Source organism: Oncorhynchus clarkii, chromosome 12 (genome assembly GCF_045791955.1).
Source record: "Oncorhynchus clarkii lewisi isolate Uvic-CL-2024 chromosome 12, UVic_Ocla_1.0, whole genome shotgun sequence".
In the NCBI taxonomy this organism is placed as follows: domain Eukaryota; kingdom Metazoa; phylum Chordata; class Actinopteri; order Salmoniformes; family Salmonidae; genus Oncorhynchus; species Oncorhynchus clarkii.
Window position 1 is genome coordinate 66,270,818 of NC_092158.1, and position 24,485 is coordinate 66,295,302.

Consider the following 24,485-nt stretch of genomic DNA (forward strand, 5'->3'; position numbering starts at 1 on the left):
AAACACGCTGGTTGACTTGACAAGACAAGACAAACTGGCACAGAGAGACAGGAAACACAGGGATAAATACACCAGGGAAAATAAGAGGATGGGGTGGAGACAATCACAAGGACAGGTGAAACAGATCGGGGCGTGACACTAAAGGCACCAGAACATCAAACTTTAGAGACTTCTGGAGAGCATTACACAAGTAAGATGCAAAAAAACTAAACACAGATCTACTGTACCTAACTCAGTGACGACCGAAGGAATCTCCAGAGTTAACCATCCCTGTGATCGGGTTTGGTGACTCGTATGTCTGTAATTTAACAATGAAGTCAGGTATGGCAGAAGTTTGCACAAGAGGGCTTTATAAACAAAAATAGAACAGTGCATTTATCTACAAGACTTAAGAGAGGGCCAGACTTTCTGATACAGAATGAGGTGATGTTTACTGAACCCATAATAAAGCTTAGTGAGCCATGATAAACTGCGTCTAATGATTTCATATAAACGGTGTCACCACAGTCTGAAGCCGGAATGAATGTTGACTGAATTATTTGTTTTCTGCTATTTAAAGGCATGCCCTATTCCTGCAAAGGAAGCCCATTTTAATTCTTACATGTTTAACTAACAACAATGTGTTCGATAACAAGTCTTCCCCTTTCCAGTAGCATGCTGAGGAGAATAAAGAATGTTCTGAATGGTTTACTGATTAGGCAATGTCCAGTCAATTCTGGGAAGTATCAGGCCTCTCAATATTTCTGCTTTCTGATTTGTTTCCCTCTGTCCATGCATCCATAATGAGTCAGGAACTTGACCGGTGGCATTGGGGGATTAAGGAATGCTTGGATCTGTCCCAGAAAGCCACAACAAAGAGGCCGCTAAAGAAAGGACACTATTGATGTTCTGTTGCAGAGGGACATCATTTTATTATTGAGGTTTTCTGCAAAGACTCTGGGCTTTGGATATAACCTCACACAATTGCTATCTTCCTAACATGCTTACTGGTAAATAGATTTGGGGAGATAATCAAATGATCAGCCTGTAGTCCAAAAATTATACATAAAAACAAATATTAGAAAAATATTGTAGAATAAGTACATCTTCAGCCATTATAGCTATGCAAACTGCATAAAATAATTAGCTGTCTGACTTAACTCATCGAGGCAATCCCTCATGTCCAATAGTGTTGCAATTCCGATCTCTAATCCTCCTGTGATCCAAAGCTGAGCCTGGCGCAGGGCAGGCTTTTACACTGAGCACAGCCCTCGTGTGGATAAAATCACATCCTTGTGAAGTCGATAGGGAGTATTAGGGACAGTCCATCTCAGGACAAAATCACTGTCCTCGAGTTGTGGACAATATGGGACAGTCTGACAGCTCTGTACTTAGGCTTCATACATCTCGAAGTGCTGTGGTCGTGAACATGTAGTTATCCTTGAACTAGATAATACTGAGATTCCATACACATTTTGTTGCCATGTCAAATAAGTCTTGCAGCTGCAATTAATAGTAATTGTAGTAATAAACATTAAAGACAACTGGCCATAACATAGGAAGCTTTCTGCAACAATTCACTATTTACATTCTAGACTGTGTCTGCTCAGTGACTCGAATGTATCCCAGTGATCCATTTCTCTAAGAACAATCCATCATGAAGTGCCTCCATTCAGTAGAATAATGTCCTTGTGCCCCTGCTATGACCCATCCATGGGTAAAACGGGTAGAGAACTTGGACTATGGGGGTGGACGTGCAACAAGAAAAATGGGAACTTTGTTCGACCCGACTGAGGCTGGAGGTGGAACTTTCATCTTTATCCAGCAGTTTAAAAGGGACTGCCAGCAAAGGGGTTCCTTCAGAACTGCTCTATGTGTAAAGAGAGGCACAACCGTAGTGTGAAAGGATAGCGGAGGACTCTGTTGTCATGCCGACCCGAAAGATAACACTGCTGGAAGCCTGGGAGAGAAACAGGACCTTTCGGAGGAAGAAAGCTAAAGACCTGAAAATATGTCCTCGTCTACTGTAAGTGGATATATACATTTCAGGAGGGTGGTGATTGGGGTTCACAGTCTCACTGTTAAGTTGTGAGTTAGAAGTTCTCTGTTTGTCCTTATAGATGTGATGATGGTAGTCCGTGCTCAATTATCAACACGGTTGGTACGCTCAGAAAATAACTTTAATAAAATGGAACATAATTCAATTGCTCATAATATCCTAAATTGAATGGACCACATTGGTGGTTGTATGCAAGAGGGAATGGGTTTGATTGTTTCAGCCAGTCGCCAGGTTTTCTTGTGCTAAGTAAAATATTATCTACATAGATACTATTGTGATGATTTTATCCAGGATTTGGTCAATACTTATCTTTAACACGTTATTTTACAACTATTGGAAAAGAGCCCCTTAATATCAGATTTAGGACCACACAGCCACTCCACTGAATAGCAGGCTATTGCAACTGGAAGTTTTGAGAAATTACATGATACAAATTTGTATTCCTGGTATTATCAACTGGAACATAGGTTATTGTTTTTTAAATTTGTTGTTCAGTAACCCAGGGTGACATCTGTGTGTGTGTGCGTGCATCAGTGCATGTAAATGGGGAAAAATAATTAACTAAACTGTGATGCATGCCAGCAAAGCCACAACACAACACTAAACAACACATCACTATAACAGTAACAAACTGTGCCCAAAAACTGTTAGGGTCTACATAAAGCTGTCCTAACAGCAGTCCCAACATCTTACCACTGCTACACTTGGCGATCAGCGGAGCCTTGTCTGGCAGCGAAACAGTTCATTCAGCCTCATTTACTGCCATTTAAAAAAAACAAATCAGATATGGCTGACTTGCTAAATAACCAATTGTAGCTTCTAATGACAATTGAGAGGATAGGATAAATAAATGGGGCATATAAGCAGACAATGAAAGCTCTTACAATATTTGATGATTACATTTATCTTAAACAGGTTATAGGCTATATGTGCACCACGGCAGAACTTTAGGAGAAATTAAGAATTGTAAATAGATCAAACTATTAGGGTGAGGCACATGGACTACTAACATCTTACTACTCAACTGACACTTAGTATTACTTTCTTAACTACAGTATACATATCTCCCTGGCATATTACATAATTTATGCAGCAGCATCTCTCTGCCATATTACAGTACATAATTTATGCAGCAGCATACAATACATTTTTGGACTCACCTTTTTGTGCTGTGCTCACTTGAATCTAGATGACACGCCCTGACCTTAAAGAGCTTTTTATGTCTCTATTTTGGTTTGGTCAGGGTGTGATTTGGGTGGGCATTTTATATTTTTGTTTTCTATGATTTTGTATTTGTGTGTTTTGGCCGGGTATGGTTCTCAATCAGGGACAGCTGTCTATCGTTGTCTCTGATTGGGAACCATACTTAGGTAGCCCTTTTCCATCCTTTCTATGTGAGAAGTTGTCTTTGTTAGTGGCACTAATGCCCTGTTAATCGTCACGGTTGTTTCTTTGTTTTCTTGTTTTGTTGACGACATTTACATTCTAATAAAATAAAATGTACGCTCACCACGCTGCACCTTGGTCTCCTTCGGACGACCGCCGTGACACTAGAAAGATACCGGATTTTACAATTCTGAGTTGGATGACCGTTCAAAACATATTTTCCCAGTCGGAGCTTGTTTATTCCTGACTTTCTATTTGTCTTGAACTCACTGAATAGCAGGCTAGTGATTGCTTTGCAATACTTGCAGAGTTAGCTACTGTCACTGACTCCTTCCAAACAAGTCACTGTTGAATTTGCGATTTCCAACTTGTTGTGTAATGTTTATGACAATGGCCTATGAACACCGATACATTTTATCTATAATTTCTCTTTATTATTTATCTTCATATGACAAGGATTAAAAAGGATTTGCTAGTAGATTGTCGACTTGATTCATGATGATGACTGCTTGCTAAGATTTTGAAAGTATGATGTTGACATGATCAGTCCAGTCAAAGCTACTGTTAGGGTTGCACATTTTGGGGAATATTCAGAGGTGGAAACTTATGTGGGGATTAACGGTAATATATGGGAATTAACAGAAATATATGCAGATTAATATTAATACCATTTAAATGTACATGTTTTACATTGGATATATTTACCATATCATATGGAGACAGAAACATAAACCTTTTACCTTATCATAAGTAGACATAATGGCAAATTATTAAATCCTCCCAAAATAAATTTTAGAAAACAATTTAGTTACGAATTTAACTTTAATTAAATGAGTTGACTCTTCACATGGGATGATTTCACTGAACGACAAAAGAAAGGGAAATGGAATGATCCCCAATGATCAATTGCATCTCCCAAAAACATTTCCATGTCTTCTCCCTGGACCTCCTCGATGTCCACCTCTTGAACATCTGAGGCCTCTCAACTGTCACTTTCCAACCCTGTTGAGGATGGCTAGTTGTCAACCTCAGATATCCTCAAATTTGCCAGGATGGCCACCAATTGTTCAACCCCTGTATTGGTCAGCCTGTTGGGTGCTTTGGGGTGTGTTATAAAACAAGGACCAGTTGCGCTCTAAGGCGGCTGATGTTGGTGGGATTTGGAGGATGTTGGAGGCAACAGGGGAAAGAGCCTCAGATCCACAAAGTCCCTTCCACCAGATGGCTGATGATATATGTTGGCATGACTGCCATATTGCATCTCCATCCCAAAGCACTTGATTGGAAATGTTCTTCGACAGACTGTCAAGAACCTTGCCCTCATCCAGGCCAAGGTGGCGAGACATGGTAGTGATGAGACCATAGGCCTTGTTGATCTCTGCATCAGATAGGATGCTCTTGCCAGCATACTTAGAATCCAACATGTACGCTGCGGCGTGTATGGGCTTCAGGCAGAAGTCTTCACACTTTTTGATGTATTTCAGAACTGCAGTTTCCTCTGCTTGGAGTCACAGTGAAGTGGGCAGGGCAGTACGGGTTTCTTCTCTTACATTTGCAAGCAGAGTCTGAACATCAGAATGGATGGCATTGTCTCCCTCAATCCGTGCAATGGCTACTGCTGTAGGTTTCAGGAGTTGCAGGCTGCTTACCACTCTCTCCCAAAATACATCACATAGGAGGATCCTCTTGATGGGGCCGTCCATATCGGCAGACTGTGATATGGCCATTTATTGGAGAGACTCCTTCCCCACCAGGAGACTGTCAAACATGATGACAAGACCACCCCAATGGGTGTTGCTGGGCAGCTTCAATGTGGTGCTCTTATTCTTCTCACTTTCCTTGGTGAGGTAGATTGCTGCTATTACTTGACGATCCTTGACACACCTAACTATTTCCTTGGCTCTCTTGTAGAGTGTATCCATTGTTTTTAGTGCCATGATGTCCTTGAGGAGCAGATTCAATGCATGAGCAGCACAGCCAATGGGTGTGATGTGACGGTAGGACTCCTCCACTTTAGACCAAGCAGCCTTCATGAGGGGCGTATGCTGGGCGAAGAACATTAAGAAATCTCTTCTAATACACATTGCCTGTAAGCATCAGAGGTGAACCAGTTGCATATACAGCTCAAGCAAGACATTCATCAGCATTTCTCTGACTACGTTCCTCCATTGAGTCAAAATAACTTCTGATTCCAGGAGGACCATGAGCTGTTGCTATCGATAAGGTGTCTGATTCATCATTTTCACCTCGATTGACTTTTGTCAGAGGTTGCTTGTTGTGAGCTCTGAGGGAACTTTATGCACTTGGCCAGATGATTCTGCATCTTTGTTGCATTCTTCACATATGATTTGGCACTGTATGTGAAAATTGTAACGTCTGCATCTAACTCACACCCTCAAACACGTAGATACCCTGAAAGCAGCTCACTTTCCAGCCCACTTTCCAGCTCACACTCTCAAACACCTAGATCCCCTGAACGCAGCTCACTACCCAGATCCCAATCACCTGAATTCTAACACACCTGTATGTCATGACCACACACTATTTAGTTCAGTTCTTTGCACCCCATCACTGTGAGGTATTATTTGTTTTGTGACACACGTCTTTCAGAGCTCTGTTTTTCTTGTGATTTACTCCTCTCGTATATGATAGTTTTTGCCTGCCTTACTAACGACAACTTTTGCCTATTCCCTGCCTGTACTGTAGCCGGATTTCCTGTTATCTACCTATTGCCTGATCTCCCGGACTACGTTACTAGCCTTTTCCCTGCCTGTACTGTTACCCTTTTGGACCCCCTGTGCATGACCTCTGATTGAGAACCATACCAGGCCAAACATAAAAACAGAAAATAGAAAAAGGAACATAGACTACCCACCCAAACTCACACCCTGACCAAACTAAAACAAAGACATAATAAAGGAACTAAGTTCAGAACATGACAGTACCCCCCCCCCCCCCCCCCCCCCAAAGGTGCGGACTCCAGCCGCAAAACCTGAACCTATAGGGGAGGGTCTGGGTGGGTGTCTGTCCGCGGTAGCGGCTCTGGCGCGGGACGTGGACCGCACTCCACCATAGTCTTTGCCCGCTTCTTTACCCGCCTCCGTGGCGCCTTTAGAGCGGCGAACCTCGCCGCCGACCTCGGACTGGGTACCCTAGCAGCGGGCCCCGAATGGACGGGAGATTCCGGCAGCACCGGATGGACGGGAGATTCCCGCAGAACCGGACAGGCGGAAGACTCCTGACTGACGTGCGGCTCTGGCAGCTCCTGACTGACGGGTGGCTCTGGCAGCTCCTGACTGACAGGTGGCTCTGGCAGCTTCTGACTGACAGGTGGCTTTGGCAGCTCAGGACAGGAGGGAGACTCTGGCAGCTCTGGACAGGAGGGAGACTCTGGCAGTGCTAGACAGGAGGGAGACTCTGGCAGCACTGGACAGGAGGGAGACTCTGGCAGCACTGGACAGGAGGAAGACTCTGGCAGCACTGGACAGGTAGAAGACTCTGGCAGCGCTGGACAGGCGGGAGCACCTGGAGGGAGGAGACGGAGAGACAGCCTTGTGCATGGGGCTGCCACAGGACCCACCAGGCTGGAGAGACCTACAGGAGGCATAGTGCTTGGAGGAGACACCGGATGGACCGGGCTGTGGGGGGCACTGGAGCCCTGGTGCGCAGCCTTGGCACCCCTCCTCCCGGCTGGATCACCATTTTAGCCTGGACCATCCAGAGTGCAGGCACAGGTTGAACCGGGCTGTGGGTGAGCACTGGAGATCTGGTGCATACCACTCGCACCTCTCCCTTAGGAATCAATACCCACATTCGCCCGGCACAGGTGGAGCGCAGGCATAGAACGCACTGCACCCTCCCAGCACCTCGGAGACACAGCATGCAGAGCCGGCGCAGGATACCCTGGGCCGAAACGGCATACCGGAGACCAAACACGCTGGGCTGGCACAACACGCCCTGGCTGGATGCCCACTCTCGCTTGGCACTTGCGGGGGGCTAGCCTATAGCCCACCGGGCTATGAGCGCGTACTGGCGACACCGTGCGCTTGACCGCATAACACGGTGCCTGACCAGTACTGCGCTTCTTCCGGTAAGCACGAGGAGTGGGCTCAGGTCTCCAACCTGACTATGCCACACTCCCTGTGTTTCCCCCCCCAAAAAAATGTTTTTGGGCTGCCTCTCGTGCCTGTCGCGCTGCCGTGCTGCCTCCTCATATCGCCGCCGCTCAGCTTTCGCTGCCTACAGCTCTGCCTTGGGGCGGCGATATTCCCCAGCCTGTGACCAGGGTCCCTTTCCGTCCAAAATCTCCTCCCCTGTCCATGAGTGCGGAGATCACTGCTGCCCGATACCACGCTGCTTGGTCCTTGGTTGGTGGGTGATTCTGTAACGATCGTCTGTGGTGGAAGAAGGTGAGGACCAAAGCGCAGCGTGGTAAGTGTTCATATTTTTAACATAATAACTGAACACTGAACCAAACAATAAACGACAAACGAACAGTCCCGCAAGGTGAATGGAAAAAACACTAAACAGGAAATAATCACCCACAAAACATAGGTGGGAAAAGGCTACCTAAGTATGATTCTCAATCAGAGACAAAGAACGACACCTGCCTCTGATTGAGAACCATACCAGGCCAAACACAAAAACACAACATAGAAAAAGGAACACAGACTACACTACCCACCCCAACTCATGCCCTGACCAAACTAAATTAAAGACATAATAAAGGAACTTCTGTCAGAACGTGACATGTACACAGCTTTTCCTTTCTACAGTAGCTGCTGTGAAATGTCTCCACACATCCGATATGGCAATTTCCCGTAAAGATGAATTCCATGTCCAGATAAGTAGTTATGCAGCTAGATTAAACAACTTCTTTGTAAGATATGCTTTAAAATGAAACATGTATGGAAACAGTTGAATTAACACTCCTCAGTTAGCAGGCTCAAGCGAGCTAAAACCCACATGGTAGCAAAAACTAACTAGAAGAAATTGCTAACAAGTTGGAAATTATTTAAACACACTTTGTTGTAGGCTACTATTTACTAGTTAACAAAAAATCATGTATGTCATATAAAATATATTCACCCCACCCAGTATTGTAATCAAAACTTACCAGAAAGCATGGAGTCCTTGGCTCAAACAGTGTACTAGCGTGGGCTAAATAGCATCTCCTTAGTATCTAAGATCTTGAGAATCAGCTGTACATGTGATGGAAGAGTGCACAGTGCATGCAGAGGGTTGCAATTCCATTGAATTGGGGATAGCAACAATACCTAGAATTACCTTAAGTGTATCCCACAAAAAAGGTTCACTGTTATATGCAAACTTTTTTGATGAATTTACGCAAGATTCCCCAAATTCCCGGGCTTAACATCCCATGGAAATTTACCGGAAAGTTTCCGACCCTTTGCAACCCTAGCTACTGTACATATAATGTTATTTGAAGTAATTTTATCCGTGGCCAATGAGCTTGAGCATTCTTGGATGGGCACTTCTATTGTAACTATATGGCAGCACCCAAGGGGCTAGAACTTTCTAGGTCTACCCTTAGACTTTGGCGGTGACGTAGTATCCCCAGCCACAGTGCCTTGGTTTTTGTCAAAATGGTATTATTTAGAAGTCATATTGTCATTGGAAAGGAGTTTCTATTGACAAAAGGGGAAGAGGATTCTGTAAAGCGGTTTCATGGCTACGGATTGTTGTACAAAGTGCAGATGAAGGCATGGCTGCTCAAAACACAGAAAAGGACCCACATGTATGAGTTCACATTTCAGCTGAAGCTGCTGCACAGCGTCCTCACCCAATCGTTTCTCTGTGTAATTGTCCCTCTCCATAAAATTCCCTTATGCCAAAACATGTTGTTTAAAATAATGCATTTTAAAGATGTATTTTTGAAACTTCTATTTTCGTGTCTAAATCTTTTCATCTTCCTTATCCATCCCTCCAACTCACAGCCCACTGCTGAGAGACCCCAGTGTGGTTGCATCCCTCACCCAGCAGAATGCCAAGATGGTCACCCTGCTCCCTCCCACAGGCACCGAAGTGTTCCGCCACTTCACCCTTGAGTCGCTGGTGGAGATTGATAGGCGGATGGCCGAGGAAGCAAAGGAGCAGGAGAGACAAAAGACCCTGAACATTGAGGTACATTTAACATTTCAGTAATTTAGCAGACACTTATCCAGATTCCAGAGTGACTTTACAATCAGTGGATTCAAATAAGGTAGTTCAAATGACCACATATCACAGTCAAGCCATTTAAAGTAAAACGGTCTTTTAAAATAGCTGCTATCCGCAAATTCAGTGCTAGTAAGAAATGGTAACGTGTTAGTAATCATATTTTTTGTACCTTCTTCGGAGGTGGCAGAGCAGGACCTGCCAAAGCCAGCCGTCGACCTGGAGACCGGCAAGATCCTGCCGTTCATCTACGGAGACCCACCATGTGAGCTGTTCAACACACCCCTGGAGGAACTGGATCCTTTCTACAAATCACACAAAGTGAGCACTGCAGCCCCGGTCCCTTAGTAGCCTGAAGACTGAGTGTCCACAGAACCAGACATTATCACAAAGTCATTTCCTTTGCAATAAGCTCAAATTAGATGTGTATTTTGACAGACTTACACATTCCAAATAATATTATTATATGGTTATTATTGAGAGGGTAAATGCCCTCGGATTACAACAATAACTGATGTATCATGATACATGACTCATGCAAACTCTATTTTGCTAATATCCTTGAGACAAACATGAATACATTCAATTAAAGTAAAGATAATATTGGACTTCAAATACTTCTTCACTAATCTTTACTTCTTTTTTTTCAGACCTTTATTGTCATCACCAAAAGGAATACAATCTTCAGATTCAATGCTGAGCCTGCCTGCTACATTCTGACTCCCTTCAGTATTCTCAGGAGAGGATCCATCAAAATTCTCATGCATTCATATCTTTTCAATACAAGTATCTCACTGATCAACATGATAAATAAATATAACTTAGCATCCTGCTGCATGTTCAGAGTCCAAGAAGTGTGCTAGTATAGTGTGTGTGTGTGCATGTGTGCTAAGGTAAAGAGAATCAGAGCAGGTGGTCAGTCCAGTTTAAGTGTTCAGCAGTCTGATGGCCTGTAGATAGAAACGGTCTCTGAGCGTGTTGGTATCAGACCTCATGCTCCGATACCATGTGCCCGACAGTAAGGGAGTGAACAGCTCGCGGCTGGGATGTGCAGGGTCCTTGATGATGCTGCTGGCCTTCCTCATTACCGTTTCAAGTAGATGTCCTGGATGGGTGGGAGCACTAGACCATCTTCACTATTCGCTGTCGGGCCTTGCACTCATGGAGTGTGCAATTCCTGTATCAGGCTGTGATGCAACCGGTCAGGATGCTCTCGATGGTGCAGCAGTAGTATTTGAAGAGGAACTGGGTGGCATTGTGAATTGGTGTTGTGCAAAGCCACACAGTAGTGGGTGAATAGGGAGTACTGTAGAGGGCTGAGGACACACCCCTGGGGGCCCCTGTGTTAAGAGTCAGTGTGGAGGAGGGGTTGTTGCCAATCCTCACAGCCTGTGGTCTGCCCGTTGGGAAGTCCAGCATCCAGTTGCAGAGAGTGGTGTCCAGACCCAGAGCTCTGAGCTTGGTGTCAAGCTTGGAAGAAACAATAGGTGTTGAACAGCATCTTCACATAGGTGTTCCTGTTGTTCCTATGTGTTACGGCCGTGTGAATATCAATGGAAATGGCATCTTCTGTGGATCTGCTGGAGTGGTAGGCAAATTGGAGTGGGTCCAGTGTGCTGGCCTTGATGTGGGCCATGACCAGCCTCTCGAAGCACTTGAGTGTGATGGGGCGATAGTCATTTGAACATGTCATCTCTTTTTTCTTGGGCACTGGGACGTATGGTAGTCTCCTTGAAGCAGGTGGGGACTACAGCCTGGGACAGAGACATGTTGAAGATGTCAGAGAAGATACCCGCCAGCTGGTCAGTACATACTCTGAGGATGCGGCCAGGGATGCCATCTGGGCCAGAGTATTCACTCTTTTGAAAGTTTTCCTCACATCAGCCTCGGAGAGCGAAAGCACCTGGTTGTCCGGAGCAGCTAGACTCTTCCTGGATGGATCGGTAGTGTCTGCCTCGAAGCGAGCATAGAATGTGTTAAGCTCAACTGGGATGGAGGCTTCGGTGGGCACCACACAGCTGGATTTGCCTTTGTAGTCCGTGATAGTCTAGTCCTTGACACCTGCTTGACGAGTCTGAGTTGTCGAACATCAATTACATTTTGTATTGTCTATTTTCTCCCCTAATGGATTTGCGGAGCTCGTACCTTCTTGCCTTGTACGTGTCGCAAGCCACCGAGTCATCTGGGTTTGTCCTGCTAACATTGAATGCTGCAGTACAGGCACTCAACATGGTACGGATATCTCCATTCATCCAGGGTTTTGGTTTGGGTATTTCCGGATTGTTATTGTGGGTACAACATCATCAACACATTTCCTAATGAAGCCTGTGACTGACGTTGTATATTCGTCAATGTCATTGGATGAGTCCTGAGTGGATGTATCTTTGAACATATTCCAATCAGTATTCTCAAAACAGTCCTGCAGCATTGAATCTGCCTCTGTCCAGCGCCTCACTATTCTCTGTGTTGGTGTCTCCCTCTTGAGTTGCTGCTTGGTAGTCAAGGAGTAGGAACAGAGAGACGTGATCTGATTGGCCGAAGTGGGGAAGGGGGATGGCTTTATAAGCATCACAGATGTTTTTATATACATCCCAGCTAACAATTCTATGGAGAGACAAAGTTTTTGTAATGTTACCCGTAATGTTCCCCTAATGTTTGAGTGTCCAGTTTTCCGTTGGTTAAGGGAACATTTAATTTATGTTAGCAGAAACCTCCAGAGAACCTTTTTACCAAGTTTTGGTGGTAAAGATAGGAGAACATTCACTTAATGTCAAACGTGGTTACAGAATATTTAACGTTAATGTTTTAGATGTCTTCAATGGGATGTTGCAAGAACATTCATGTCCAGTTTTCTGAGGGTTAGGAGAATTTTCCATCAATGTCCGACAAAACATACTCAGAACATGGTTGCCATGTAAGGGATAATCAACAAGGGGCTATGTGTTCTATGGAAAATAAAGAATGACGTGGAAATACCTTCCACAGAGTTGCATTATTTTCCAGAGAACACATAGAGCCCCAAGTTGATTATCAATTTTATACCATGGCTATAATTGAACACATTTGCCACGAGAAATGTGTTCATTTGCTGATAGAAATGGGTTCAACATTCACTGAGGTAGCTAGCAAGTTTACCAGATTACATTTGTTGCTTGATAACCAAACAAACAGACCTGCTCGTTTAGTTAACCAAACAATCAATCCTAGCTTGCTATTATGAAAATCCAATTCAACAATACCGATATTGTTTTCAATTAAACGTTTTCTTTCAAATGCAGCTCAAATATAGAACATGTAAGAATGTCATATAGCCATTGAATTCTACCGTGCAGATATACAGTGCTTTATAGGGAAATAATGTATGCTATAGAATGTCATTCAAGCCAATCAGAAATTAGAATTGAACAATGCCATGGTATAAACAATATTCATGTTCTAGACACGTTTCATGTGAATGCACCCCCCCCCCCCCCCTATGCCCTCAGAATAGCCTCAATTCATTGGGTCATGAACTCTACAAGGTGTCCAAAGCGTTCAACATGGATGCTGGCCCATGTTAACTCCAATGCTTCCCACAGTTGTCCCAGTGTCAAGTTGGCTGGATGTCCATTGGGTGGAGGACCATCCTTGATACACACAGGAAACTGTTGAGCGTGAAAAACCCAGCAGCGTTGCAGTTCTTCACACAAACTGGTGTGCCTGGCACCCTGTTCAAAGTCTATTAAAATATTTTGTCTTGCCAATTCACTCTCTGAATGGCACACATAAACAGCTGAGATTTACTTAAAAGTGCATTCACCCTATTGCTTCCGCATATTAAGTTCTTTCTGATCTACATAAGTGCCTAGAGAGAAGGGTTTTGGGTTTCTTCTGGACATTCCCTAGAGTAGTCCCTTATTGGGACAGTGGCTAGGGTGTTCATCATTGGTGCTGGTGGGTTTGAGACCCGCTAGGCGAGTCACCCTACTCACACATCCTCAGCCATATATGGTCATGTAATTATTTGGCAACAGTTACAATTAACATACCTCTCTCCCCCTACTCTTATCAGAAGCCGCCGTTCGATCCATATGGAAAATGGTAATGATTTTTTTTAACGTGATTTAATTATTATTAAATATTTTTAGTATCAAGTATGTCGCCCATTAGCCACTACTCATTACTAGATTCATATGAATCAGAAGATATAAATCAAAGAAAATGTTCTTTAAAAAAATGGACTAATTAAATTGGTCCATAGAATTAGATTTGAATACCATTGTAACTCCATGTTATTTCCTTAATGTGGGTACATTGTTTAGCATGTTCATCATGTTGACAGTCGTGTTCAACTGTGCGTTTATGACGATCAGTGACCCTCCGGCATCGAGTAAAACTGTTGAGTAAGTTTCAAACCTACATAGGAGATTATTAATGCTTTGTGAAAACTATAACATTATTGAGAGTGATTTTGACCACTACAACGTTTCACCTAAAGCTATTTTATACAGCTTCTCTCTTTCCTCCTCTTTTTGTATTGCAGATATGTTTTCACTGGTATCTATACCTTTGAGGCAACAATTAAAGTGTTGTCCAGTGGCTTCTGTGTTGGAGATTTCACATACTTTCGAGATCCATGGAACTGGCTGGATTTCATTTTGATCAGCATGACGTGAGTATTGGGAGAGTGATTGCTGTCAGTTGTCAGCCCAGTAACATTAGACACAGGGACAGGTATTAGAATGTGTGTGTATTCGTGTGTTTCTTTGTGTGTCTGTGTGCATGAGTGAAGAAGTAAGGTCAAAGGTTAGGAAGGTCAAAGGACATCTCCAATGGCTTAATGAGTTTGACCCTGGCCATGTCTGCTCCTTACCTCTCCTTCCCCCAGGCCCCAGCACCCCATGTACTCTCGCTCTAAACCCTCTGTCTACTACATCAAATACGATGATTACTTCCTCATCCATGTCCATGACCTGGTCAAATCCACCTAGAATACAACTTTACCCAGTGAAAACTACCTAGAAAGAACTTGTCCCCTCTTCCTCCAATCCTCACACCTGTACACTCACCTTAGGTTGAGTCCTATTTCAAATCAGTTAATTCAGGAAATGAGTTGAAATTCAGTATTCACCAATGTCAAAATATTGGGAAAAGTTTAATTCATGAATGGAATGTCAATCCATTTCCTGAATTGACTGGATTGAAATGGAACTCTCTGCAACCATGACACTTCCCTGTCATTATTGTGGGCATGTTCCCTGCCCTGTGTTTCGTCCAATGTCAGAAGTTTACTAAAAGTGTCAACTCTGTGACTCAGATTGACTAGTCTTTAGTAAACATAGCAAAGCTTGCATGTATATTTCCTTTTCTTTTAAGCAGCTATGTTTTTATTTTGTTTGGCTAAGGAGTACTAATTGTAAATTGCTCTGGGTAAGAGCATCTGCTAAATGACTAAAATATAAAATATATCTCTCCATCCCTCTCTCTCACCCTTTCTCTCTCCATAATGCCCTTCTACACTACCTGCCTTGTTTTATCATGGAGCCTCAGAATGAAAATATTTGTCCACTTGCAAAGGAAGGTCACACACCACACTCAGGGTCTATTTCTAGGTGTTTACCTCCTTCCCCGTCTTTCTTTGTCCCAGTACCAAGTGACTAAAAGTCTGTGGTGCTCCAAATTGCTGCACTATGATTTTTGAGGGGCAGACACAGTACTGTATATGAGGGGCAGATACTGTACTGTATATGGCCTTGGAGCCCCGATGAAAAGTAACACCTTAAAGCTCATCCGGCTAGTTTCAGTCATGTACGGCAGGTAGCCTAGCGATTAGAGTGTTGGGCCAGTAACCGAAAGGCTTCTGGATTCAATCCCCATCCTGAAAAGGTAAAAATCAGTTGTTCTGCCCCTGAACAAGGCAGTTAACCCACTGTTCCTGGTAGGCTGTTGATATAAGTGGGTTAAGGATCCTACTACCAAAATAGGAAACAGATTGTTTCTGTGGAACCCAATGTGATCTAGTTTCTTTCAAATGTATTTTTCTAAGTGTCATCCTTCTTCAAACATTGAAACTTTTGCGTGTGAGTCACATCATGAGGTATGCCACTTCATAACTACATCTCCATATATGGTGTCTTACTGGTCCAGTCACACTCTTGCCTTCTGCAGTCGGTTTACAAATAACACTGCCATTTGGCTCTAGAAGTCGCTAGTTGCCCTGAGCTAAATATATCCTCCGCTAAACCATATATTTTACCATAGCAACCCTCTGATCCTCCATGTTAGAATATCAACTGAGCCAATGGTATTGAATTAAGTGTAGATTAAAAGTCCATGAAACTGAACAGATTTTTGTTCAACTGACGCATCAACTGTCAACTCCTCTATTCTAATGTGTGGTTGTGTTGTTATGTTTTGTGCTCGGCAGGTACCTCTCAGAGTTTGTTGACCTGGGCAACGTGTCTGTCTTCAGGATGTTCCGTGTACTCCGAGCCCTTAAAATAATCACTGTAATTCCCGGTACGTGTCACATAAGAAGGTCCAAAATCCCACTGGGGTGTGTTTGTTTACTGCACCACCTGCTTTTGAACACCTGCTTTGGGTCCTGTGTAGCTCAGATGGTAAGTGTGCGGTGCAAGCAACCCTAGGGTTGTTTTAGTTTGTATTACAGCTCTCTACTGTAAGTCACCTTGGATAAAAGCATCTGGTAAATGGCATCTGTTATTATATTATAAGCACAATGCCCTGCAATGTACACAATAAAAAAAGGGTTGTTAATTACAACATACAGAGAACAAGGATATCAAGCACATCAAAAATTCTCAACATTGTGTTATTCATTCTTCAACAAATAGTTTACATGTCACATATTATTTTAATGTTTATTTGTATTTATTTGAAAGGTCTGAAAACCATTGTGGGCACTCTGATCATGTCTGTGAAGAAGCTGGCTGATGTGATGATCATAACAGTGTTCTGCCTGGCTGTGTTCGCTATGATCGGCCTGCAAATGTTCATGGGAATCCTGAAGCAGAAGTGTGTTCACTGGCCCCCTGGTGAATGGCATTTCAACTCCACCTACATGGGCAACATCACTATGGCTAATGGTTTTAATGACGTTATGGGCTACAATGACACGAACACCGACAACAGCACATGGGACTTCAAGGCATACATCAACGATAAAGGTATTGACAGGCTTTTGATGGCACATTGACTTGTGGAAGGGGAGTTGATAGTGGCCTAATGAACCATTATATTATATTAATTGGGAATTTATCATGGCACTTACAGTATGATAGTTTTAAATAAGTATATACATTTCTATGAGAAGTATACACATTTGAATAAGACATTTTATAAATGCATGCTTCAGTAAAGCTATTGGCTACAATGACACATAAGGTGGCAACAGCAAGTGGGACTTCAATGCATACATCAATGATTAAGGTACTGCCAGGCTTTTGATGGGTCATTGATTCAGGGAATTGATAATGACTTACTGAACCAATATCTTATGGCTTGGGGGCAGTATTTCAACGTCTGGATGAGAAGCGTGCCCAAAGTAAACAGCCTGTTACTCAGGCCCAGAAGCTAGGATATGTAAATAATTGGTAGATTGGGATAGAAAACGATCTAAAGTTTCCAAAATTGTTAAAATAATGTCTGTGAGTATAACAGAACTGATATGGTAGGCAAAAAACCTGAGGAAAATCCATCCAGGAAGTGGGATTTTTTTGATGTGGGTAGTTTTCAATTGAATGCCTATAGAGTATCTAATGGGTTAGGACACAGATTGCAGTTCCTATGGCTTCCACTAGATGTCAACAGTCTTTAGACATTGTTTCAGGCTTGTTTTCTGAAAAATGAAGAAGAATGAGACCTTTCTATCAGTGGACTGTAGAATCATGCAGTGCTCGTTTGTGCGCGTGACCAAGTGCGCACCCTTCGTTGTTTTTCCTTTCTATTGAATACGCTATTGTCCAGTTCAAATATTATTGATTACTTAGACAATTGACAACCTGAGGATTAATTATAAACATCGTTTGACATGTTTTGACGAACTTTACCGGTACTAGTAGGATGTATTCGTCTGCATGTTTTGACCGCCTTTGAGCCAGTGGATTACTGAACAAAACACGGCAACAAAACTGAGTTTTTGGGATATAAAGAGGGACTTTATTGAACAAAACAAACATGTATTGTGTAGCTGGGACTCTTGTGACTGCAACCAGTAAAGATCTTCAAAGGTAAGTGATTCATTCTATCGCTATTTCTGACTTTCGTGACTCCTCGACCTGGTTGGAAAATGTTTGTATGTTTTTGTAAGCATGTCCTCAGATAATCACATGGTATGCTTTCGCCGTAAAGCCTTTTGGAAATCTGACAAAGTGTCTGGATTAACAAGAAATTAATATTTAAGCCGATGTATAACACTTGTATTTTTATGAATGTTTATTATGACTATTTCGGGTATTTTGAAATTGGCGCTCTGCATTTTCACCGGATGTTGTTGAGGTGGATCGCCTACGCCAGAAAGTTTACATTTATTAATTAAGATTTTGTCACAGTACTATATGATATTACTGTATATAATAACTATATAAATATGTAAAAAACATACATTTATATAAGTACAGTGCCTTCGGAAAGTATTCAGACTCCTTGACTTTTTCTACATTTTGTTACCTTACAGCCTTATTCTAAAATGTATTAAATAAATACAGATTCCTCAGAAATCAACACACAATACCCCATAATGTAGTAACTGGCTGCAGGGAAGTCAGGCGCAGGAGAGCAGAATTGGGTAGCAAACGGAGCCCTTTAATATGGCGAACAAACACACGGCACTAAGAAAGGTAAACAAATACGGGTTTACATAACCAGGCGCAAACCAGTCTGAACTGCACATACACGTAACAACAAACAATTCCACACACAGACATGGGGGGAAACAGAGGGTAATATACATTCAGTCTGATGAGGGAATGTGAACCAGGTGTGCGGAAAAACAAGACAAAACAAATGGAAAATGAAAGGTGGAGCGGCGATGGCTAGAAGACCGGTGACATCGACCGCCGAAAACCGTCTGAATAAAAGAGAGGGACCGATCTTGGTGGAAGTCGTGACACATAATGACAAAGCGAAAACAGGTTTCTTGAAAATTTTTGGAAAAAACAGAAATACCTTATTTACATAAGTATTCAGACCCTTTGCTATGAGACTTGAAATTGAGCTCAGGTGTATCCTGTTTCCATTGATCATCCTTGAGATGTTTTTACAACTTGATTGGAGTCCACCTGTGGTAAATTCAACTGATTGAACGTGATTTGGAAAGGCACTCATCTGTCTATGTAAGGTTCCACAATTGACAGTGGATGTCAGAGAAAAAAACAAGCAATGAGGTTGAAGGAGTTGTCCTTAGATTTCCGAGACAGGATTGTATCGAGGCACAGATCTGGGGAAGTGTACCAACACATTTCTGCAGCATTGAAGGTCCCCAAGAACAGTGGCCTTCATCATTCTTAAATGGAAGAAGTTTAGAATCACCAAGACTCTTCCTAGAGCTGGCCGCCTGGCCAAACTGAGCAATCAGGGGAGAAGGGCCCTGGTCAAGGAGGTGATCAAGAATTTGATGATCACTCACACAGAGCTCCAGAGTTCCACTGTGGAGATGGGATAACCTTCACGAGAAGCAAAACCATCTCTGCAGCACTCCACCAATCAGGCTATTATGGTAGAGTGGCCAGATAGAAACCACTCCTCAGTAGAAGGCACATGACAGCCCGCTTGGAGTTTGCCAAAGGGCACCTGAAGACTCTCAGACCATGAGAAACAAGATTTTCTGGTCTGATGAAACCAAGATTAAACTTTTTGGCCTGAATGCCAAGCGTCACACCTGGCACCGTCCCTACGATGAAGCATGGTGGTGGCAGCATTATGTTGTGGGGGTGTTTATCAGCGGTAGGCACTGGGAGACTAGTCAGGATTGAGGCAAAGATGAGCGGAGCAAAGTATGGAGAGATCCTTGATGAAAACCTGCTCCAGAGCACTCAGAACCCCAGACTGTGGTGAAGGTTCACCTTCCAACAGGACAATGACCCTAAGCACACAGGTAAGGCAACGCAGGAGTGGGTTTAGGACAAGTCTCTGAATGTCCTTGAGTGGCCCAGCCATCAAGGAAAATAGATGTGTAGCTCCCCATCCAACCTGACAGAGCTTGAGAGGATCTTTCTTTTTAATTGTATTTATTTATTTAACCTTTATTTAACTAGGCAAGCCAGTTTAAGAACAAATTCTTATTTACAATGACGGCCAAACCCGGACGATACAGGGACATTTGTGCGCCGCCCTATGGGACTCCCAATCACTGCCGGATGTGATGCAGATCTGTAGAGAAGAATGGGAGAAACTCCCCAAATACAGGTGTACCAAGCTTGTAGCGTCATACCCAAGTAGACTCAAGGCTGTAATTGCTGCTAAAGGGGCTTCAATAAAGTCAAGTGTCTGAATACTTATGTAAATGTCATATTTATGTTTAAATTTTTTAATAAATTAGCACAAAAAAAATCTAAAAACCTGTTTTGCTTTGTCATTATGGGGTAGTGTGTGTAGATTGATGAGGGAAAAACACTATTTAATGCATTTTAGAATAAGGCTGTAAAGTAAGAAAATGTGGAAAAAGTGAAAGAGGCTGAATATTTTCGAAAGCACTGTATATCAACTTGATGCACTCTCTAATGGAGGTCACTTCTCTGTTTTCCTCCAGCAAACCATTACTTCCTTCCTGGAATGTTAGACCCTCTTCTTTGTGGAAACGCTTCTGATGCTGGGTAGGTTTTTTGGGATATCAGAGTTGAGCATGTGGGTAGCTTTATAATCTTACCTTTTCTCTGTTGATAATGCAATACATGGTGCAAAGAATTTCAACATAGTTCAAATTCAACATGTCTTTGAATGCTGAAGACCATATGTCATATTACATTTGTTGTGCCTATTCATTGGCATTTTGACAGAATATGTCCTGAAGGATATACGTGTATGAAGGCCGGAGGGAATCCCAACTATGGATACACAAGCTACGACAATTTTGGATGGGCCTACCTTGCCCTAATTCAGCTCATGACACAGGACTTCTGGGAAAATCTACTCCAGCTGGTGCGTATACATCATGTGCTCCGATGACTATGACACAGAGATTTATTTGCTCCTGATATTTCCTGAAATATCAGCCGGTAGACCAGGTTTGAATTTGAGAGATTGCAATCTTATGTGTCATCGGGGATATTGATACAGAAAGAGTACTCACTCGGTTTACTGGTGAGTTAACTGGCCATTTTTTCCCCTCTACCCATAGACTCTTCGCTCAGCAGGGAAAACCTACATGATTTTCTTTGTGGTGGTGATCTTCCTGTGCTCGTTCTACCTGATCAACCTGATCCTAGCTGTGGTGGCCATAGCGCATGCTGAGCAGAACGAGGCCACCAGGGCCGAGGCCAAGGAGAAGGAGGAGGAGTACGCCATGATCATGGTGCAGCTGAAGGAAAGGAGAGAAGCGGAGGTCAAAGAGGTGTGATCAACTTACTATGTATGTGAAGCGCTTTGAAACAATTAATTGCTCTCTTTCATCAGATGATGATTGAAAGAGTAAGATTTAGATAGTCGATTCAACTCTAGATTAAAATGTCTGACGAACTGGATAAATACAAAAAGGTCCTAGTAATCATTCTAAGTGTTAATTTGCAGATTACTTCTCATGTTGGTCGTTCTCGTCCTTAGTTTGCTTGATTCTGGTCAGTGATTGACTGATTATTTTGCTGGCAGTCAGACGTTACCGTCCAGTAGAACATATAAGAAAGAGAAAGGTGAAAGGCAGATCAAGAGGTTGCTGATGATGAGGTATGTACTTCCTCCAGCCTTGATAAGTAGGCAAGTCTTTAAAGGACTCCAATGGAGGCATCATGGTCAGAGCCAACGCCAATAAGGTCCTGGCAGACCAGGAGGTGAGCCGCATGGCTCAGATGGGTTGCTGTGCTCTTGATGTTATGACCTTTTTCACACTAATGTGCCGACCTGAAACAAACTGTGCTGGCTCGGATATTGTTTATTCGTATTGTTTATTCATTTTCAGGATAGTTTCAGCAACTATGATGAATGCATAACCAATGAATGAATGCATAACCTACTTAGTACAGCTTGGATTGGTTAGGCTCGGTTTGTCTCTGAAAAAGTGGGCTGCTGGCCTCCTGAGTGGTGCAGCGGTCTAAGGCACTGCATCGCAGTGCTAGAGGCATCACTACAGACCCGGGTTCGATACCGGGCTGTATCACAACTGGCCGTGTCCCATAGGGCGGCCCAGTTCCATCTGGGTTAGGGGAGGGTTTGGCCAGGGGGGCTTTACTTGGCTCATTGCGCTCTAGTGACTCCTTGTGGCAGGCTGGGCGACTGCAGGCTGATCTCAGTCATCAGGTAAACAGTCTTTCCTCCGACATATTGGTGTGGCTGGCTTCCAGGTTAAGCGGTCGAGTGATAAGAAGCGCGGTTTGGCGGGTCATGTTTCAGAGGACGCATGACTTGACCTTTGCCTCCCGAGCACGTTAGGGAGTTGCAGCGATGAGAAAAGATTGAAATTGTGGAGAAAATAAGGGGGTTATCTTCTCTAGGGTAGGGGGCAGCATTTGGAATTTTGGATGAAAAGCATGCCCAAATTAAACTGCCTTCTACTCAGGCCCAGAAGATAGGATATGCATATAATTGGTAGATTTAGATAGAAAATGCTCTAAAGTTTCCAACACTGTTAAAATAGTGTCAGTGACAGAACTGATTTGGCAGACGAAAACCTGAGAAAAATCCATTCAGGAAGTAGGATTTTTTTGTTTTGTTGTAGTTTTCTATTCAATGCCATTACAGTGTCCATTGACTTAGAACTCAAATTGCAATTCCTATGCCTTCCACTAGATGTCAACAGTCTTTAGAAATTGTTTCAGAAAATGAGGGAGTAAGAGCAGTCTGAATGAGTGGACCCTGCCGTGTCACAGAGCTTTTTCATGTGCGCGACCGAGAGAGTTCCTTTCTTGTTTACCTTTTATATTGACGACGTTATTGTCCGGTTGAAATATTATCGATTATTTCGGCTAAAAACAACCTGAGGATTGATTGTGAACATCGTTTGAAATGTTTCTATGAACTTTACGGATACTATTTGGATTTTTTGGTCTGCCTGTTGTGACTGCGTTTGAGCCTGTGGATTACTGAAGAAAACGCGCAAACAAAAGTGAGGTTTTTGGATATAAAGAGACTTTGTCGAACAAAAGGAACAGTTATTGAATAAATTAATGTCTTCTGAGTGCAAACATATGAAGATCATCAAAGGTAAGTGATTAATTTTATCTCTATTTCTGACTTGTGTAACTCTTCTACTTGGCTGGTTACTGTTTGTAATGATTTATCTGGTGGGCTATGTTCTCAAATAATCGTAAGTTATGCTTTCGCCGTAAAGCATTTTTAAAATCTGACACCGTTGTTGGATACACAAGAAAGTAATCTTTAAACCTATGTAAAATAGTTGTACCTTTTCTGAATTATTATAATGAAAATTTCTGTATTTGAATTTGGGGCTCTGCAATCTCACTGGATGTTGGCCAGGTGGGACGCCACATACCCTAGAGAGGTAAACAAAACATTTTTTTAAGTGTGTTGCTATGGCCCTGGTGATGTTTGTCTTTGTTCTACTGTCTGCTGTTGTGTTCAAGAGGGCCAGTAGACCCAAGGGGAGTAAGGACCAGCTGGAAGTAGCAGGCCTTCAGAAGAAGACACCCAGTTCACCCAGTGTCTACAGCCAAGATGCCATGGACGGTAACTGTCACAAATCACAATGGATCTGTATACGATAAATGAAATGTCCTAAGGAATCCATGTGTGGGACTGGAATGTGATGTATAGGACTGTTATTGCGATATCCACCCATACCTGTGTTCTAATTGGCTCCTGTTTTAGAGCAAGGGCTTCTTTTATATCCTTTTATGAGTTATCTTCAGTTTCATCATCAAAGTTTCCCATCTAATGCACTGATGACGTACTGTTTCAGCTGCTTCAGCAATAAGACCAACAACCCACAGTCTTACACGTTTGAACTTTAGGTGCTCAAGACAAGTAATACTTTTCAAGACCTACATAGACTTTAATAATACTTTTGAACTTTAGGTGCTGCAAACAATGAATAAAGGTTGAAAACAAATCAGGGTCATGTACAAAATAACAAAAACTCACAAAATGTACTCTGATGTTAACACCTTTCTCCTTTACCCTCATTTCAACAGATTTGGAGGAGGAACTGAGGCCTTGTCCTCCTTGCTGGTACAAGTGTTCAGACGTCTTCCTGAAATGGAACTGCTGTGTGCCCTGGGTGACTTTCAAGAAGTGGGTGTACTTCATAGTGATGGACCCATTCATGGACTTGGTCATAACCATCTGCATTGTACTCAACATCATGTTCTTGGCCATGGAGCACTACCCCATGACAATAGAGTTTGAAGAAGTGCTGAGTGTGGGGAACTTGGTGAGTTAACTTCCTTAATGATGCTCTTCCACTTTACCTCTTCTCTTGCCATGATAGGGGTACTTTAGCTTTTTATGGCTGCAGGGGCAGTATTAAAAAGCTTGGATGAAAAGGTGCCCATATCAAACGGCCTGCTCCTCAGTCATAGTTGCTAATATTTGCATATTATTATTAGTACTGGATAGAAAACACTCTGAAGTTTCTAAAACTGTTTGGATGATGTCTGTGAGTATAACAGAACTCACATTGGCAGGCAAAATCCTGAGTTGAAATCAAAACAGGAAGTCAGAAATCTGAGCTTGTATTTATTCACCAAAATGAGTCCCCAATGAAATCCACTTGAGATAT

At 42.8% G+C, this 24,485-nt stretch overlaps 1 protein-coding gene across 2 annotated transcripts in view; it reads left to right on the top strand.

Annotated features, from left to right (window-relative positions):
- Window positions 1–1,840: 1,840 nt before the first annotated feature.
- The window catches only part of LOC139421069 (sodium channel protein type 4 subunit alpha B-like), a 37,949-nt gene continuing 15,304 nt past the window's right edge, over window positions 1,841–24,485 (top strand). For both annotated transcript variants that reach the window (XM_071171589.1, XM_071171588.1), the window contains exons 1-13: window positions 1,841–2,005; window positions 9,382–9,568; window positions 9,785–9,922; window positions 10,252–10,370; window positions 13,894–13,983; window positions 14,124–14,252; window positions 16,008–16,099; window positions 16,483–16,767; window positions 20,349–20,412; window positions 20,596–20,737; window positions 20,937–21,149; window positions 23,332–23,434; window positions 23,899–24,137. In XM_071171589.1, the coding sequence (XP_071027690.1) occupies window positions 1,908–2,005; window positions 9,382–9,568; window positions 9,785–9,922; window positions 10,252–10,370; window positions 13,894–13,983; window positions 14,124–14,252; window positions 16,008–16,099; window positions 16,483–16,767; window positions 20,349–20,412; window positions 20,596–20,737; window positions 20,937–21,149; window positions 23,332–23,434; window positions 23,899–24,137 (1,899 nt within the window). In that variant the 5' untranslated portion in view covers window positions 1,841–1,907. The remainder of the gene's footprint in view (window positions 2,006–9,381; window positions 9,569–9,784; window positions 9,923–10,251; window positions 10,371–13,893; window positions 13,984–14,123; window positions 14,253–16,007; window positions 16,100–16,482; window positions 16,768–20,348; window positions 20,413–20,595; window positions 20,738–20,936; window positions 21,150–23,331; window positions 23,435–23,898; window positions 24,138–24,485) is intronic.